General features: G+C 62.1%; 1 protein-coding gene across 1 annotated transcript; it reads right to left on the reverse strand.

The window, feature by feature from the left end:
- Positions 1 to 284: 284 nt before the first annotated feature.
- Positions 285 to 18315, reverse strand: MAP3K12 (mitogen-activated protein kinase kinase kinase 12; the record flags this gene model as incomplete). The annotated part of the gene is made up of 13 exons (XM_080635533.1): positions 285 to 377; positions 1081 to 1311; positions 4701 to 4775; positions 5275 to 5746; positions 6722 to 6859; positions 8989 to 9105; positions 10462 to 10571; positions 11708 to 11816; positions 13047 to 13205; positions 13286 to 13444; positions 15075 to 15266; positions 17146 to 17329; positions 17976 to 18315. The coding sequence occupies 13 exons, from the start codon at positions 18313 to 18315 to the stop codon at positions 285 to 287; spliced, it is 2379 nt and encodes a 792-aa protein (XP_080491659.1).
- Positions 18316 to 19510: the final 1195 nt, after the last annotated feature.

Below are 19510 nucleotides of genomic sequence, written 5' to 3' on the forward strand. Positions count from 1 at the left end.
ACTGGAGATGGGGTTCAGCCCTTTCTATGCTCCCCCTACCCCAAATCATCCCCTGGATAGGGGGGGGACAGATCCTGTCTTCCCCCCCCCCTTTGGCCTTGGGGGGGTATTACAGTAGGTCCTACATAAACACGAGAGGGGGATAGGCAGTATTGACCCCTGTTGTTGTAGTGTGTGTGCCCCCCCCCCCATGCACAGAGACAGCTTCCTATAGAGATCCATAGATATTTATATAAATATATGGGGCTGTACAAGTGGGGGGGTGCGGGGGGGGGACACACAGGTCACAGGCCGGGGGGGGCCGTGGGCCGGGGGGGGCCCTCGCCGCTGCCTGAGTGATCCAGCTCCGCGCTGTCACAGTCCGAGTCCTCGGAGACCTGGGGGGGGGGGGGGCACAGAAAGGGGGGGGTCAGCATCCTCAGCCCCCCCCCTCCATCCCATAATGTCAAGCTCTGGGGGACCTTAGAGCCCCCCCACTCAATAGCGGCCATCCTGGGGATCCCTTTTCACGTTGCTGATCCTGTCTGGGGGGACCCTAAGGTGTCCCCCCCACCCCATAGCACCCATCCCTGGGAGACCCCAAAGACCCCCAACCCCATAATAGCAGCATTGGGGGACCCTAAGAACCCCCCCATCCAATAGCACCCATCTCTGGGGGACCCCTTTCCCTTTGCTAACCCCAACCTAGGGTACCCCAAGGACCTCCCACCCCATAGCACCCATCCCTGGGGTACCCCAAGGACCCCCCCACCCCATAATAGCAGCACTGGGGGACCCTAATGACCCCCCCATCCAATAGCACCCATCTCTGGGGGACCCCTTTCCCATTGCTAACCCCAACCTGGGGGACCCCAAGGACCTCCCACCCCATAATAGCAGCACTGGGGGACCCTAATGACCCCCCCATCCCATAGCACCCATCTCTGGGGGACCCCTTTCCCATTGCTAACCCCAACCTAGGGGACCCCAAGGACCTCCCACCCCACAGCAGCACCTCTCAGGGGACCCCTTCCCTTTGCTAACCCCCCCCTTTGGGGCTCAGCACCCATCCCTAGGCCGGGGGGGGGGGGGGGCTCTGACCTTGGGGCGCGCGGGGCCGTCGGGGGGGGCGGCGTCCATGGGGATCTCGGAGCCCTGCGAGAGCAAATCCTCGGAGCGCTCGTCCGGGCGCTCGTCCGTGTTGGTGCTGCCCACGTCGGGGGTGGCGCTGGGGGAGGCCTCGCTCGTGAGCCCTTCCCCGTCCCCGTCCCCATCCGAGAAGTTCTCGGAGCTGAACGTGGAGAGCGACGGCCGCTGGCTCATGGCCGGGGCCACCTGCGGCACACACGGGTAACCATGGATACCCCATAGACACACACAGGTAACCATGGATACCCCATAGACACACACAGGTAACCATGGATACCCCATAGACACACACGGGTAACCATGGATACCCCATAGACACACACGGGTAACCATGGATACCCCATAGACACACACGGGTAACCATGGATACCCCATAGACACACACACGTAACCATGGATACCCCATAGACACACACGGGTAACCATGGATACCCCATAGACACACACGGGTAACCATGGATACCCCATAGACACACACAGGTAACCATGGATACCCATAGACACACACAGGTAACCATGGATACCCCATAGACACACACGGGTAACCATGGATACCCCATAGACACACACAGGTAACCATGGATACCCCATAGACACACACAGGTAACCATGGATACCCCATAGACACACACAGGTAACCATGGATACCCCATAGACACACACAGGTAACCATGGATACCCCATAGACACACACGGGTAACCATGGATACCCCATAGACACACACGGGTAACCATGGATACCCCATAGACACACACAGGTAACCATGGATACCCCATAGACACACACGGGTAACCATGGATACCCCATAGACACACACGGGTAACCATGGATACCCCATAGACACACACGGGTAACCATGGATACCCCATAGACACACACGGGTAACCATGGATACCCCATAGACACACACGGGTAACCATGGATACCCCATAGACACACACGGGTAACCATGGATACCACATAGACACACACGGGTAACCATGGATACCCCATAGACACACACGGGTAACCATGGATACCCCATAGACACACACAGGTAACCATGGATACCCCATAGACACACACGGGTAACCATGGATACCCCATAGACACACACAGGTAACCATGGATACCCCATAGACACACACGGGTAACCATGGATACCCCATAGACACACACAGGTAACCATGGATACCCCATAGACACACACAGGTAACCATGGATACCCCATAGACACACACGGGTAACCATGGATACCCCATAGACACACACGGGTAACCATGGATACCCCATAGACACACACGGGTAACCATGGATACCCCATAGACACACACAGGTAACCATGGATACCCCATAGACACACACAGGTAACCATGGATACCCCATAGACACACACGGGTAACCATGGATACCCCATAGACACACACGGGTAACCATGGATACCCCATAGACACACACGGGTAACCATGGATACCCCATAGACACACACGGGTAACCATGGATACCACATAGACACACACGGGTAACCATGGATACCCCATAGACACACACGGGTAACCATGGATACCCCATAGACACACACGGGTAACCATGGATACCCCATAGACACACACGGGTAACCATGGATACCCCATAGACACACACGGGTAACCATGGATACCCCATAGACACACACGGGTAACCATGGATACCCCATAGACACACACGGGTAACCATGGATACCCCATAGACACACACAGGTAACCATGGATACCCCATAGACACACACGGGTAACCATGGATACCCCATAGACACACACACGTAACCATGGATACCCCATAGACACACACAGGTAACCATGAATACCCCATAGACACACACGGGTAACCATGGATACCCCATAGACACACACGGGTAACCATGGATACCCCATAGACACACACGGGTAACCATGGATACCCCATAGACACACACGGGTAACCATGGATACCCCATAGACACACACACGTAACCATGGATACCCCATAGACACACACACGGGTAACCATGGATACCACATAGACACACACAGGTAACCATGGATACCCCATAGACACACACAGGTAACCATGGATACCCCATAGACACACACGGGTAACCATGGATACCCCATAGACACACACGGGTAACCATGGATACCCCATAGACACACACGGGTAACCATGGATACCCCATAGACACACACAGGTAACCATGGATACCCCATAGACACACACGGGTAACCATGGATACCCCATAGACACACACGGGTAACCATGGATACCCCATAGACACACACGGGTAACCATGGATACCCCATAGACACACACGGGTAACCATGGATACCCCATAGACACACATGGGTAACCATGGATACCCCATAGACACACACGGGTAACCATGGATATCCCATAGACACACACACGTAACCATGGATACCCCATAGACACACACGTAACCATGGATACCCCATAGACACACACGGGTAACCATGGATACCCCATAGACACACACACGTAACCATGGATACCCCATAGACACACACAGGTAACCATGGATACCCCATAGACACACACACGTAACCATGGATACCCCATAGACACACACACGTAACCATGGATACCCCATAGACACACACACAGGTAACCATGGATACCACATAGACACACCCAGCACCCCACAGATAGCCCATAGCACCCATAGACCCGACAGCATCCATATGCACCACATAGGACCCATAGACACCTCTTAGCACCCATAGCATCCATAGACTCCCCATAGCACACACAGACACCCATAGGACCCTACAGCACACGCAGATACCTCCTGCACCCACAGCACACCCAGCACCCCACAGATAACCCATAGCACCCAGGGATCCGACAGCATCCATACGCACCACATAGGACCCATAGACACCTCTTAGCACCCATAGCATCCACAGACCCGACAGCATCCATACGCACCACATAGGACCCATAGACACCTCTTAGCACCCATAGCACCGAGACCCAACAGCATCCATACGCACCACATAGGACCCATAGACACCTCTTAGCACCCATAGCACCCATAGACCTGACAGCATCCATATGCATCACATAGGACCCATAGACACCTCTTAGCACCCATAGCACCCATAGACCCGACAGCATCCATATGCATCACATAGGACCCATAGACACCTCTTAGCACCCATAGCACCCATAGATCCAACAGCATCCATATGCATCACATAGGACCCATAGACACCTCTTAGCACCCAGAGACCCGACAGCATCCATACACACCACATAGGACCCATAGACACCTCTTAGCACCCATAGCACCCATAGATCCAACAGCATCCATATGCACCACATAGGACCCATAGACACCTCTTAGCACCCATAGCACCCATAGACCTGACAGCATCCATACGCACCACATAGGACCCATAGACACCTCTTAGCACCCATAGCACCCATAGACCCGACAGCATCCATATGCACCACATAGGACCCATAGACACCTCTTAGCACCCATAGCACCCATAGGCACCCCCTGCACCCATGCAGGTCCCCGGGCACCCAAGGCCCCACGGGGGTCCCGCACCCACCTCTGCCGCAGCGGCAGCTCCACCTCGCTGTCCACTTCACCCTCCTCTTCCTCTGAGGACACCCCCCGCTTCTGGGGGCACAGCAGAGGGGTTGGGGTCCTGCCCCCCCCGGGACACAGGGACCCCCCCCCCATCACCAGGAGGAACCCCCCAAACCCCCCCCCCCCCCCAGAGTTTCCCATCCCTGTCATAGGATGCACCCATGGGATCCTGGATCCTCCCCATCACCTGGAGGGATCCCAAACCCCCCCCACAGGGTTCCCCATCGCACCCCCCCATAGGATGCACCCATAGGGCCCTGACACCCCCAAACCCCCCCCACAGGGCTCCCCCTCCCACCCCCATAGGATGCACCCATAGGGTCCTGGACCCCCCCCATCACCAGGGGGCCCCCAAACCCCCCCCGCAGGGATCATCCCCCCCCCCCCGGATGCACCCACAGGACCCTGACACCCCCAAACCCCCCCCAGGGATCCCCCCTGCCCCCCCATAGGATGCACCCACAGGACCCTGCACCCCCCCCATCGCCCCCCACCTCCGCACGGGGGGGGCTCCCTCTCCCTCTCTCACCTGCCCTCGGGTCACGGCCGCCCGGTAGAGCAGCGCCGCGGGGGTCAGGTGCTGCGGGGGCCCCCCCCGGCCCCCCCGCGCGGCCGCGCTCTCCCGCTCGGGCTCCCCGGGGGGGGCCCCGTGCGGGGGGGGGGTCCCGGGGGTCGCCGCCGCCGCCGCCGCCCCCCCGGGCCCCACCTCGGGTCCCGCATCCGGTGGCGCCGCCTCCAGGGTCCCCCCGAGGAGGTCGGGGCCGGGGGAGGCCGGGGCTTGCGGGGGGGGTGCGGGAAGGGGGGGGGGGTGCGGCAGCAGCGCCCCGCGGGGGGGGGTTTGGGGCTCCCCGCAGCCCCCCCGCGGCCCCGCTTTGCGGTGCCGGCCCTTGGCGCGGCGGCTGCGGGGCGAGGGGGGGCCCCGGGGGCAGGCGGGCAGCGCCACCTGAGCCATGGCCGCGTCCAGCTTGGGCAGGAGCAGCTCCGGCTTCAGGAGGTCGGGGCTGGCGATGGGGGGGGGAGCGATGGGGCAGCCCCATTGAGAGCCCGGCAAGGGAGCGGCTCTGCCCCCAGGGTACCACCGCCCCCCCCTCCCCCCCCCATCTCCAGCATCCGGAGCATCCCCATGGACCACGTCCCCTCCATCCGGGGAGCCCCCAAGGACCACGGGCTCCCAGGTACCCCCCAGGGCACCCCGGCCCCACATCCCCGTGTCCCAGAGCATCCCAATGGATCCCATTCTGCAAGGGGGCACCTGCACCCCCAATGCACCCCAAGGTATCTGCGACCCCCATTCTGCAAGGGGGCACCTGCACCCCCAATGCACCCCAAGGTATCTGCGACCCCCAAAGGACCACAAGCCCCCAAGTACCCCCCATAAATCACCAGGCACTCAGCCCCACAAGGACCCGCATCCCAGAGCATCCCAACAGACCCCATCCTCCAATGGGCACCAACATCTGCATCCCCAGACCCCCCCAAAGGTATCTGGACTCCCAGACCCCCCCCAAAGGACCACAAGCCCGCAGATACCCCCCATAAATCACCAGGCTCCCAGCCCCACAAGGACCCACATCCCCTGTCCCAGACACCCCAGCAGACCCCATTCTCCAATGGACACCAACATCTGCATCCCCAACGCCCCCAAAGGTACCAGTGCCCCCAGTGCCCCCCAGCCCCACATCTCCATGTCCCGGCCCCCCCAACAGACCCCATTCTGCAATGGACACCAACATCTGCACCCCCAGACCCCCCCAAAGGTATCTGGACCCCCAGACCCCCCCAATGGACCACAAGCCCGCAGATACCCCCCATAAATCACCAGGCACTCAGCCCCACAAGGACCCGCATCCCAGAGCATCCCAACAGACCCCATCCTCCAATGGGCACCAACATCTGCATCCCCAGACCCCCCAATGGACCACAAGCCCCCAGCGCCCCCCCAGCCCCACATCCCCATGGGTCCCCCCCCCGCTCACCGCTTGCCGTGGGGCGAGAGCTTCTGCGGGACGTTCCTCTTCTTGATGAGGGTCTCGACCGCGTTCCCGTGCAGGAGCCCCCGCGGCGCCCGCGGCTTGAACAGCCCCGGGTAGCGCTTCTCGAGCGCCTGCTCCCGCCTGGGGGGGGCACGGCGAGGGTGGGCACCGGCACCGGTGGGGCTGGGACTTGGGGGGGGCAATGGCCATGGGGGGGGGAATGGACATGGGGGGTGGGCAATGGCCATGGGGGGGCAATGGCCATGGGGGGGCAATGGACATGGGGGGGGCAATGGACATGGGGGGGGGGCAATGGACATGGGGGGGGCAATGGACATGGGGGGGCAATGGACATGGGGGGGGCAATGGACATGGGGGGGGGGCAATGGCCATGGGGGGGGGAATGGACATGGGGGGGGCAATGGCCATGGGGGGGCAATGGACATGGGGGGGGCAATGGACATGGGGGGGGGGCAATGGCCATGGGGGGGCAATGGCCATGGGGGGGAGCAATGGACATGGGGGGGCAATGGACATGGGGGGGGCAATGGACATGGGGGGGGGGCAATGGCCATGGGGGGGCAATGGCCATGGGGGGGCAATGGACATGGGGGGGAGCAATGGACATGGGGGGGCAATGGACATGGGGGGGGCAATGGACATGGGGGGGCAATGGACATGGGGGGGAGCAATGGACATGGGGGGGCAATGGACATGGTGGGGGCAATGGCCATGGGGGGGCAATGGACATGGGGGGGGCAATGGACATGGGGGGGGGGCAATGGCCATGGGGGGGGGAATGGACATGGGGGGGGAATGGACATGGGGGGGCAATGGACATGGGGGGGAGCAATGGCCATGGGGGGGCAATGGCCATGGGGGGGGGAATGGACATGGGGGGGCAATGGACATGGGGGGGAGCAATGGCCATGGGGGGGCAATGGACATGGGGGGGCAATGGACATGGGGGGGGGGCAATGGCCATGGGGGGGCAATGGACATGGGGGGGCAATGGACATGGGGGGGGGGCAATGGCCATGGGGGGGGCAATGGACATGGGGGGGCAATGGCCATGGGGGGGCAATGGACATGGGGGGGGCAATGGACATGGGGGGGGGAATGGACATGGGGGGGCAATGGACATGGGGGGGCAATGGACATGGGGGGGAAATGGCCATTGGGGGTGATGATGGCCATGGGGGGGGCAATGGCCATGGGGGGGGGCAATGGCCATGGGGGGGGCAATGGCCATGGGGGGGGGGCAATGGCCATGGGGGGGCAATGGCCATGGGGGGGGCAATGGACATGGGGGTGGAAATGGCCATGGGGGGGCAATGGCAATGGGGGGTGATGATAGCCATGGGGGGGGGCAATGGCCATGGGGGGGGCAATGGCCATGGGGCTGACAATGGCCATGGGGGGACCGTGGGGTAAGGGCTGGCCATTGGCTCAGGGTGGCCATGGGGTGGCTATAGGGCTGGTTCTGGCCATGGGGTGCGTGTAGGGCTGGCCAGGGCCAAGAGGTGGGGATTGGGTTGGCCATGGGGTAGACCCAGGGTTGCCCATGGCCATGAAGTGGGTGTAGGACTGGCCTCAGCAATGGGGTGGCCATGGCATGGGTCAAGGGATGCCATTGGGTGCTCTGTGGGTGCCATTGGGTACCAGTGGGTACCATTGGGTGCCACTGGGTGCACTGGGTACCATTGGGTGCCACTGAGTGCCTTGGGTACTATTGGCTATCATTGGGTATCATTGGGTGCCATTGAGTGCCTTGGGTACTATTGGGTATCATTGGGTACCATTGGGTGCCATTGGGGGCCTTGGGTACTATTGGCTATCATTGGGTACCATTGGGTGCCACTGAGTGCCTTGGGTACTATTGGGTATCATTGGGTACCACTGGGTACCATTGGGTGCCTTGGGTACTATTGGGTATCATTGGGTACCATTGGGTGCCATTGGGGGCCTTGGGTACTATTGGGTATCATTGGGTACCATTGGGTGCCATTGAATGCCTTGGGTACTATTGGGTATCATTGGGTACCATTGGGTGCCATTGGAGGCCTTGGGTACTATTGGGTATCATTGGGTACCATTGGGTGCCATTGAATGCCTTGGGTACTATTGGGTATCCTTGGGTACCATTGGGTGCCATTGGGCATCATTGGGTGCCATTGGGTATCCTTGGGTACTATTGGGTATCATTAGGTACCACTGGGTGCCATTGGGTGCCATTGGGTGCCGCTGGGTGCCGCTGGGTGCGCACTGACCTGAGCAGCTCCTTCTCCTTGAGCTCGAGCTGCAGCATGAGCGCGCTGAGCTCCATGTAGAGGTTGTTGGCGCGCTCCAGCTTGCGCTCGTAGTGCTCCCGGATGTCCAGCGCGTGCCTGCGCACCCCCACGCTGCAGCAGTGCCCCCAGCACCCACAGCGCCCCAGGGACCCCATCGACCCCATAGCACCCATAGTGCCCCATAGACCCCATAGTGCCCCATAGATCCCATAGTGCCCCATAGCACCCCATAGCGCCCCATAGTGCCCCATAGACCACATAGTGCCCCATAGCACCCATAGTGCCCCATAGACCCCATAGTGCCCCATAGCACCCATAGTGCCCCATAGACCACATAGTGCCCCATAGCACCCTATAGCACCCATAGTGCTCCATAGACTACATAGTGCCCCATAGCACCCATAGTGCCCCATAGACCCCATAGTGCCCCATAGACTACATAGTGCCCCATAGACCCCATAGTGCTCCATAGTACCCCATAGACCCCATAGTGCTCCATAGTACCCCATAGACCCCATAGTGCTCCATAGTACCCCATAGACCCCATAGACCCCATTGTGCTCCATAGTACCCCATAGACCCCATAGACCCCATAGTGCTCCGTAGTACCCCATAGACCACATAGACCCCATAGTGCTCCATAGTACCCCATAGACCACATAGTGCCCCATAGCACCCCATACACACCATAGACCCCATAGCACCCATAGTGCCCCATAGCACCCCATACACACCATAGACCCCATAGCACCCATAGCACCCCATTAACCCCATAGACCCCATAGCACACATAGTGCCTCATAGCACCCCATAAACCCCATAGCACCCATAGCACCCCCCAGCACGCCATAGACCACATAGCACCCATAGTGCCCCATAGCACCCCACAGACCCCATAACACCCATAGCACCCCCCAGCACCCCATAGACCCCATAGCACCCATAGTGCCCCATAGCACCCCATAGACCCCATAGCACCCCATAAACCCCATAGACCCCATAGCACCCATAGTGCCCCATAGCACCCCATAGCACCCATAGTGCCCCATAGCACCCCATACACACCATAGACCCCATAGCACCCCGTAAACCCCATAGACCCCATAGTGCTCCATAGTACCCCACAGACCACATAGTGCCCCATAGCACCTCATACACACCATAGACCCCACAGCACCCCATAAACCCCATAGACCCCATAGCACCCCATAGACCCTATAACAACCATAGGACTCCATAGCACCCATAGCACCCCCCAGCACCCGAGAGGCCCCATAGCACCCCATCGCATCCCATAGACCGCACAGCACCCCATAGCACCTCCCAGCATCTACAGCAGCCACAGCGCCCAACAGCATCCCCCGGCACCCGCGGTGCTCCATAGACCCCATGGCACTCCAGAGCACCCACAGCCCTCCCCGTACCCCAGCGTCCCCCCAGCCCCGTGCCCACCGGAGCTCCTCGCGCCGGCGGTTGATGAGCTCCTCCTCCAGCCGGTGCAGACACGTCCCCTCCGACTTGATCTTCTCGAAGTGCAGCTTCACCTCCTCGCGCCACTCGGCCTGCGGCGAACGGGGACCGGGTACCGCGGGTGCCGGGTACCGTGGGCACCGGGTACCATGGGCACCGTGCACTGGGTACCGCTGGCACCGGGTACCATGGGCACTGCACACCGGGTACCATGGGCACCGTGCTCTGGGTACCGCTGGCACCGGGTACCATGGGCACTGCGCACTGGGTACCGCTGGCACCGGGTACCATGGGCACTGCGCACTGGGTACCATAGGCACCGGGTACCATGGGCACTGCGCACTAGGTACCATAGGCACCGGGTACCATGGGCACTGCGCACTGGGTACCGCTGGCACCGGGTACCATGGGCACTGCGCACTGGGTACCATAGGCACCGGGTACCATGGGCACTGCTCACTGGGTACCATGGGCACCGGGTACCATGGGCACTGCGCACTGGGTACCATGGGCACCGGGTACCATGGGCACTGCGCACTGGGTACCATGGGCACCGGGTACCATGGGCACTGCACACTGGGTACCATAGGCACCGGGTACCATGGGCACCGGGTACCATGGGCACTGGGTACCATGGGCACTGCACACTGGGTACCATGGGCACTGCACCCTGGGTACCTCAGGCACTGGGTACCATGGGCACTGCACACTGGGTACCATGGGCACCGGGTACCATGGGCACTGCACACTGGGTACCATGGGCACTGGGTACCATGGGCACTGCACACTGGGTACCATGGGCACTGCACACTGGGTACCAAGGGCACTGGGTATCATGAGCACTGCACACTGGGTACCATGGGCACCAGGTACCATGGGCTCTGGGTACCATGGGCACTGCACACTGGGTACCATGGGCACCTGGGATGCAGGTGCTTTGGGGTGCTGGATGCTCTTTGGGGTGCTGGGTGTTTTGGGGTGCTGGATGCTCTTTGGGGTGCTGGGTGCTCTGGGGTGCTGGATGCTCTTTGGGGTGCTGGGTGCTCTGGGGTGCTGGGTGCTCTGGGGTGCTGGATGCTCTTTGGGGTGCTGGGTGCTTTGGGGTGCTGGGCTCTTTGGGGTGCTGGGTGCTCTGGGGTGCTGGGTGCTCTGGGGTGCTGGATGCTCTTTGGGGTGCTGGGCTCTTTGGGGTGCTGGGTGCTCTGGGGTGCTGGGTGCTCTGGGGTACCTGGGATTTGAAGTACGTCTCCTGCGGGGTGGACAGGACGTCGGCGGAGGCGATGTCGAGGTGCAGCAGGATCTGGCGGAACGAGGGCCGGTTCCGGGGCTTGCTGTTCCTGCGGGAGCCGCACGGGGGCGCTGCGGGCGCTGGGCCACGGGCACCCGGCGTGGGGGGGGGCGCGGCGCTGACCGGGGTCCCCCCGCCCCTGCTCGCCGTGGGTGCCAATGGAGGGGTCTTCGTGGGGTGCCCATGGCTGCGTCCTCAGGGGGTGTCCCAAGGGGTGTCCCCAGGTAGGGTGTCCCCATGCAGTGTCCCTATGGCTGTCACTGTGTCCTCGTGGCTGCTCCCATGGCTGCTCCCATGCAGTGTCCCCATGCAGTGTCCCTATGGCTCTCCCCATGGCTGTCACTGTGTCCCCATGGCTGTCCCTGTGTCCCCATGCAGTGTCCCCATGGCTGTCCCTGTGTCCCCACGCAGTGTCCCCATGGCTGTCCCTGTGTCCCCATGCAGTGTCCCCATGGCTGTCTCTGTGTCCCCACGCAGTGTCCCCATGGCTGTCCCTGTGTCCCCATGCAGTGTCCCCATGGCTGTCTCTGTGTCCCCATGCAGTGTCCCCATGGCTGTCTCTGTGTCCCCACGCAGTGTCCCCATGGCTGTCCCTGTGTCCCCATGCAGTGTCCCCATGGCTGTCCCTGTGTCCCCATGCAGTGTCCCCATGGCTGTCACTGTGTCCCCATGCAGTGTCCCCATGGCTGTCCCTGTGTCCCCATGGCCGTCACTGTGTCCCCATGGCTGTCCCTGTGTCCCCACGCAGTGTCCCCATGGCTGTCCCTGTGTCCCCATGCAGTGTCCCCATGGCTGTCCCTGTGTCCCCATGGCTGTCCCTGTGTCCCCATGCAGTGTCCCCATGGCCGTCACTGTGTCCCCATGCAGTGTCCCCATGGCTGTCCCTGTGTCCCCATGCAGTGTCCCCATGGCTGTCCCTGTGTCCCCATGGCTGTCCCTGTGTCCCCATGCAGTGTCCCCATGGCCGTCACTGTGTCCCCACGCAGTGTCCCCATGGCTGTCCCTGTGTCCCCATGGCTGTCCCTGTGTCCCCATGCAGTGTCCCCATGGCTGTCCCTGTGTCCCCATGGCTGTCCCTGTGTCCCCATGCAGTGTCCCCATGGCTGTCCCTGTGTCCCCATGGCTGTCCCTGTGTCCCCATGCAGTGTCCTCATGGCTGTCTCTGTGTCCCCATGCAGTGTCCCCATGGCTGTCCCTGTGTCCCCATGGCTGTCCCTGTGTCCCCACGCAGTGTCCCCACGGCAGCCCCCTCGCGGGCCCGCGGCGCCGCTCTCCTCACCAGCACTGGCGCAGCAGCACCTTGAAGCCGTCGGGGCAGCCGGTGGGCACGGGCAGGTGGAGGCTGTTGCTCCCCACGCCCCAGATGATGGCCGAGGAGTCCACGTCCTTGTAGGGGATCTCCCCGGTCAGCAGCTCCCACAGCACCACCCCGAAGGACCTGCGGCAGCGCCGGCTCCGTCAGCCCCGGCTCCCTGCTGGCCCCAGTGCCCCCCTGCCCGCACGTGCCCAGGCCCTCACCAGATGTCGACCTTCTCGGACACGGGCTCGTTGCGGATGACCTCGGGCGCCATCCAGGCCACGGTGCCGGCGAAGGACATCTTGGTGCTCTTGTCAATGAGCTCCTTGGAGGTGCCGAAGTCCGAGATCTTCACCACGTCGTCGTAGGTGATGAGCATGCTGCGGGGCAGCCGCTCAGTGCCACGGCAGCGACATGCCAATGGCATGGCAATGACACGCCAATGACACACCCATGACACGCCAATGAGACGCCAATGACATGCCAATGACATGCCCATGACACACCAATGACACACCCATGACACGCCAATGACACTCCCATGACACACCAATGACACGCCAATGACACACCAATGACACGCCCATGACACCCCAATGGCATGCCAATGACATGCCAACAATATGCCAATGACACAGCAACAGCACACTAATGACATGCCCATGACACCCCAATGGCATGCCAATGACATGCCAACAATATGCCAATGACACAGCAACAGCACACTAATGACATGGCAACGACGTATGATACGGCATAATGATATGCCAATGACACGCCAATGACACGACAATGACATACCAACGACACACCAACGACACGCCAATGGCACACCAATGACCCACCAATGGCACACCAATGACACGCCAATGACACACCAATGACACGCCAATGACCCACCAACGACACACCAACGACACACCAACGACACACCAACGACACGCCAATGGCACACCAATGACACACCAATGACACGTCAATGACATGGGCACAGCACTACCATAGGCATGCAACTGCTACAAACATCATTAGGTTATGGGCATGCCACCAGCATGGAGATGACACCGCCATCAACATGGAACAACCACAGACATGGAACGGTCACGGGCATGCAACTGCCATGAGCATGGTCCTGCTGTGGATACACCACCACCACGGACACAGCACCGTCAGCACCATTAGCATGGCACCGCCATGGACCCACCATGGGCATGGCACCGCCATGGACCCACCATGGGCATGGCACCGCCATGGACCCACCATGGGTATGGCACCGCCATGGACCCACCATGGGCATGGCACCGCCATGGACCCACCATGGGCATGGCGCTGCCATGGACCCACCATGGGCATGGCACTGCCATGGACCCACCATGGGCATGGCACCGCCATGGACCCACCATGGGTATGGTGCTGCCATGGACCCACCATGGGCATGGCACTGCCATGGACCCACCATGGGTATGGCACCGCCATGGACCCACCATGGGTATGGCACCGCCATGGACCCGCCATAGACCCACCATGGGTATGGCACTGCCATGGACCCACCATGGGTATGGCACCGCCATGGACCCGCCATAGACCCACCATGGGTATGGCACCGCCATGGACCCGCCATGGACCCACCATGGGTATGGCACTGCCATGGCACCGCCATGGACCCACCATGGGTATGGCACCGCCATGGACCCACCATGGACCCACCATGGGTATGGTGCTGCCATGGACATCCAACTGTCATGGACATGCAACCACCGAGGTCTGTGCCACAGGCACAGCGCTGTCTTGGCCATGGCACCACCATGGACACAGCACGGCCATGGCCAGCACCACGGACACACGGTCATGCCACCAGCAAGCACATGCAACTGCCACCATGGTGCAACCACCAAAGCCACGGCACCACCAGGACCATGCCCCCACCTCATGCACGTCCCCACCGCGGCCACGCCATCACCGAGGCGCCCCCAGCACCCATGGGTGCTCCCCGGGCCCAGCCCCTCTCACTTGGGCGACTTGAGGTCGCGGTGGATGATCTTGTGCAGGTGCAGGTAGTTCATGCCGCCGGCGATGCCCATGGACCAGTCCACCAGCAGCGAGGGGGTGACCTTGCGGCCGGCGCGCAGCACCTCGTAGAGCTGCCCCTGGGCGCAGAACTCCATGATGATGCAGTAGCAGGGTGCCTGGGTGCACACCCCCCTGCGGGCACACAGCACCCTCAGCACCCGCTGCACCCACAGAGCCAGCGCGGCACCCAGCACCGTCAGGGCACCCAATGGCACCGGGGCACCCAATGGCGCCAGGGCACCCAATGTCACTGGGACACCCAGCATCATCAGGGCACCCAATGTCACCAGGGCACCCAATGTCACTGGGACACCCAGCATCATCAGGGCACCCAATGGCACCAGGGCACCCAATGGCACCAGGGCACCCAATGTCACTGGGACACCCAGCATCATCAGGGCACCCAATGGCACCAGGGCACCCAATGGCACCAGGGCACCCAATGTCACTGGGACACCCAGCATCATCAGGGCACCCAATGGCACCGGGGCACCCAATGGCACCAGGGCACCCAATGTCACTGGGACACCCAGCATCATCAGGGCACCCAATGGCACCAGGGCACCCAATGTCACTGGGACACCCAGCATCATCAGGGCACCCAATGTCACTGGGACACCCAGCACCGTCAGGGCACCCAATGTCACTGGGACACCCAGCATCATCAGGGCACCCAATGTCACCAGGGCACCCAATGTCACTGGGACACCCAATGTCACCAGGGCGCCCAGTGCCACGGGGGCACCCAATGTCACTGGGGCATCCAATGTCACTGGGACACCCAGCACCATCAGGGCACCCAGTGCCACTGGGACACCCAATGTCACCGGGACACTCAATGTCACTGAGACACCCAGCACCATCAGGGCACTCAGTGCCACCAAAGCACCTATGTCACCAGAGCACCCAGCGCCATCAGGGCACCCAACTTGACCAGGAGCCCAACTTCACCAGGGCACCCATCAGTATCCAAGTACCTGGCAGCACCCATCCGTGTTTGGGCACCCAAGGCCCTCCGTTAGCATTAGGAGCACCCATCTGCCCCATGGACACCCCTCTGCACCCACATCACCCTGTGCCAGCCGTGATGGACCTGTCCCATGTGTGATGGTCCCTGTACCATATCTGGGATGCACCAGTGTGCCCCATGTCCATGGGTGCCTGCACCCCGTGTCCATGGGTGCCTGCACCCCCTGTCCATGGGTGCCTGCACCCCGTGTCCATGGGTGCCTGCACCCCCTGTCCATGGGTGCCTGCACCCCGTGTCCATGGGTGTCTGCACCCCCTGTCCATGGGTGCCTGCACCCCGTGTCCATGGGTGCCTGCACCCCCTGTCCATGGGTGCCTGCACCCCGTGTCCATGGGTGTCTGCACCCCCTGTCCATGGGTGTCTGCACCCCGTGTCCATGGGTGCCTGCACCCTGTGTCCATGCGGATGCTGCCCACCCAGCTCCACGCCACACTGGCCTTCCCCATGCCCGTGCCATGCTGGTGCCCCAAGCCCATGGCGTGTCCATGGCCTCTCTGCCTGTGACCATTGCATGTCCTTGCCGTGTCCATGCCCATGCCGTGTCCATGCCCATGCCATGTCCATGCCCTGTGCCCATGATGTTCTCCATTCCCCATGCCCATGGCTTACCCATACCATGCCCATGTTCCATGCCCACAGCATGTCCCTGCCCCATGCCGTGTCCATACCCCATGCCAATGGCATGTCCATGCTGTCCCCATGCCCATCGCACATCCCTGCCCCACACCATGTCCATGCTGTCCCCATGCCCATCGCACATCCCTGCCCCACACCATGTCCATGCTGTCCCCATGCCCATCGCACATCCCTGCCCCACACCATGTCCATGCTGTCCCCATGCCCATCGCACATCCCTGCCCCACACCATGTCCATGCTGTCCCCATGCCCATCGCACATCCCTGCCCCACACCATGTCCATGCTGTCCCCATGCCCATCCCACATCCCTGCCCCACACCATGCCCATGGTGCCCCCGCTCACTTGAAGGTGATGATGTTGGGGTGCTTGAGCTTGCGCAGGTGCTTGATGTCGGTCTCCTTCAGGTCCCGAACCTTCTTGACGGCCACCTCCTCGCCGTGGAAGCGGCCCAGGAACACGGCGCCCTGCGCGCCGCTGCCCACCCACTGCAGGTCCAGGATCTCCTCGAACGGCACCTCCCAGGGGTCTGCGGGCACAGCACCCGGGGCACCCATGGCACCCATGGCACCAACACCCATGGCACCCATGGCACCCATGGCACCCATGGCACCCATTGCACCCATGGCACCAACACCCATGGCACCCATGGCACCCATGACACCAACACCCATGGCACCCCTGGCATCCATGGCACCAACACCCATGGCACCAACACCCATGACACCCATGGCACCAACACCCATGGCACCCATGGCACCCATTGCACCCATGGCACCAACACCCATGGCACCCATGGCACCCATTGCACCCATGGCACCAACACCCATGGCACCCATGGCACCCATTGCACCCATGGCACCCATGACACCAACACCCATGGCACCCATGGCACCATCACCCATGACACCCATGGCACCCATGGCACCAACACCCATGACACCCATGGCTCCAACACCCATGGCACCCATGACACCAACACCCATGGCACCCATGGCACCAACACCCATGGCACCCATGACACCCATGGCACCAGCACCCATGGCATCCCATGGCACCCATGGCACCAACACCCATGACACCCATGGCACCCATGACACCCATGACACCCCCACCCATGGCACCCGCCCCCGTTGTTCGTGCCCCCCTAAGACCCGCACTCCCCCCCCGCTGACCCTCGTGCGGGTGCTTGTGCTCGGCGCTGTACGCCTTCCCGATCATGCTCCACACGGGCTTCAGGCACCCGAAGAGCCCCTCCAGGAGCCCCCCCCCGCCGCCGCCTCCCGCCTGGCACCGCAGATGCGCGGCCCCGCTCGGCAGGGAGCGGGCGGGCTCGGAAGCGGCGTTGGCGGCGTTGGCGGCGGGGCCCGGCGGGGGGGCGGCGGCGGGCGCGGGGGGGGGGGGCAGCACGTCCCGCAGCACGCACTGCGTCGGGGTCAGCTCCTGCTCGGGGGTCCCGTCCGAGCCCAGCGCCAGCGACGGCGACGGCGTCCGCGTCTCGTGCACGCAGGCCATGGCCGGGGGGGGCCCCCCGGCGCCTAAGGGGCAGCGGCAGCGCGTGGGGAACCCCCACGGCACCCGTGGGAGAGACACCCCCAGTGCACCCCCATAGCACCCATAGGGAACCCCCATAGCACCCATGGGAGAGACACCCCCAGTGCACCTCCATAGCACCCATGGGAGAGACACCCCCAGTGCACCCATAGGGAACCCCCATAGCACCCATGGGAGAGACACCCCCAGTGCACCCATAGGGAACCCCATAGCACCCATGGGAGAGACACCCCCAGTGCACCCATAGGGAACCCCCATAGCACCCATGGGAGAGACACCCCCAGTGCACCCCCATAGCACCCATAGGGAACCCCCATAGCACCCATGGGAGAGACACCCCCAGTGCACCCCCATAGCACCCATGGGAGAGACACCCCCAGTGCACCCCCATAGCACCCATAGGGAACCACCATAGCACCCATGGGAGAGACACCCCCAGTGCACCCCCATAGCACCCATAGGGACCCCCATAGCACCCATGGGAGACACACCCCCAGTGCACCCCCATAGCACCCATAGGGTACCACCATAGCACCCATGGGAGAGACACCCCCGGTGCACCCCCATAGCACCCATAGGGAACCCCCATAGCACCCATGGGAGAGACACCCCCAGTGCACCCCCATAGCACCCATAGGGACCCCCATAGCACCCATGGGAGAGACACCCCCAGTGCACCCCCATAGCACCCATAGGGAACCCCATAGCACCCATGGGAGAGACACCCCCAGTGCACCCATAGGGAACCCCCATAGCACCCATGGGAGAGACACCCCCAGTGCACCCATAGGGAACCCCCATAGCACCCATGGGGACCCTCATAGCACCCATGGGATAGATACCCCCAGTGCACCCCCATAGCACCCATGGGGACCCACCATAGCACCCATGGGAGAGCTACCCCCAGAGCATCCCCCAGTGCACCCATAGGGACCCCCCAGTGCACCCATGGGGACCCTCATAGCACCCATGGGGACTCCCCATAGCATCCATGGGGACCCCCAGTGCACCCATGGGATAGATACCCCCAGTGCACCCCCATAGCACCCATAGGGAACCCCCATAGCACCCATGGGAGAGACACCCCCATAGTACCCATAGGGAACCACCATAGCACCCGTGGGAGAGACACCCCCAGTGCACCCATAGGGAACCC

This window comes from Psittacula echo (genome assembly GCF_963264785.1).
Source record: "Psittacula echo genome assembly, chromosome: 27".
NCBI lineage: Eukaryota > Metazoa > Chordata > Aves > Psittaciformes > Psittacidae > Psittacula > Psittacula echo.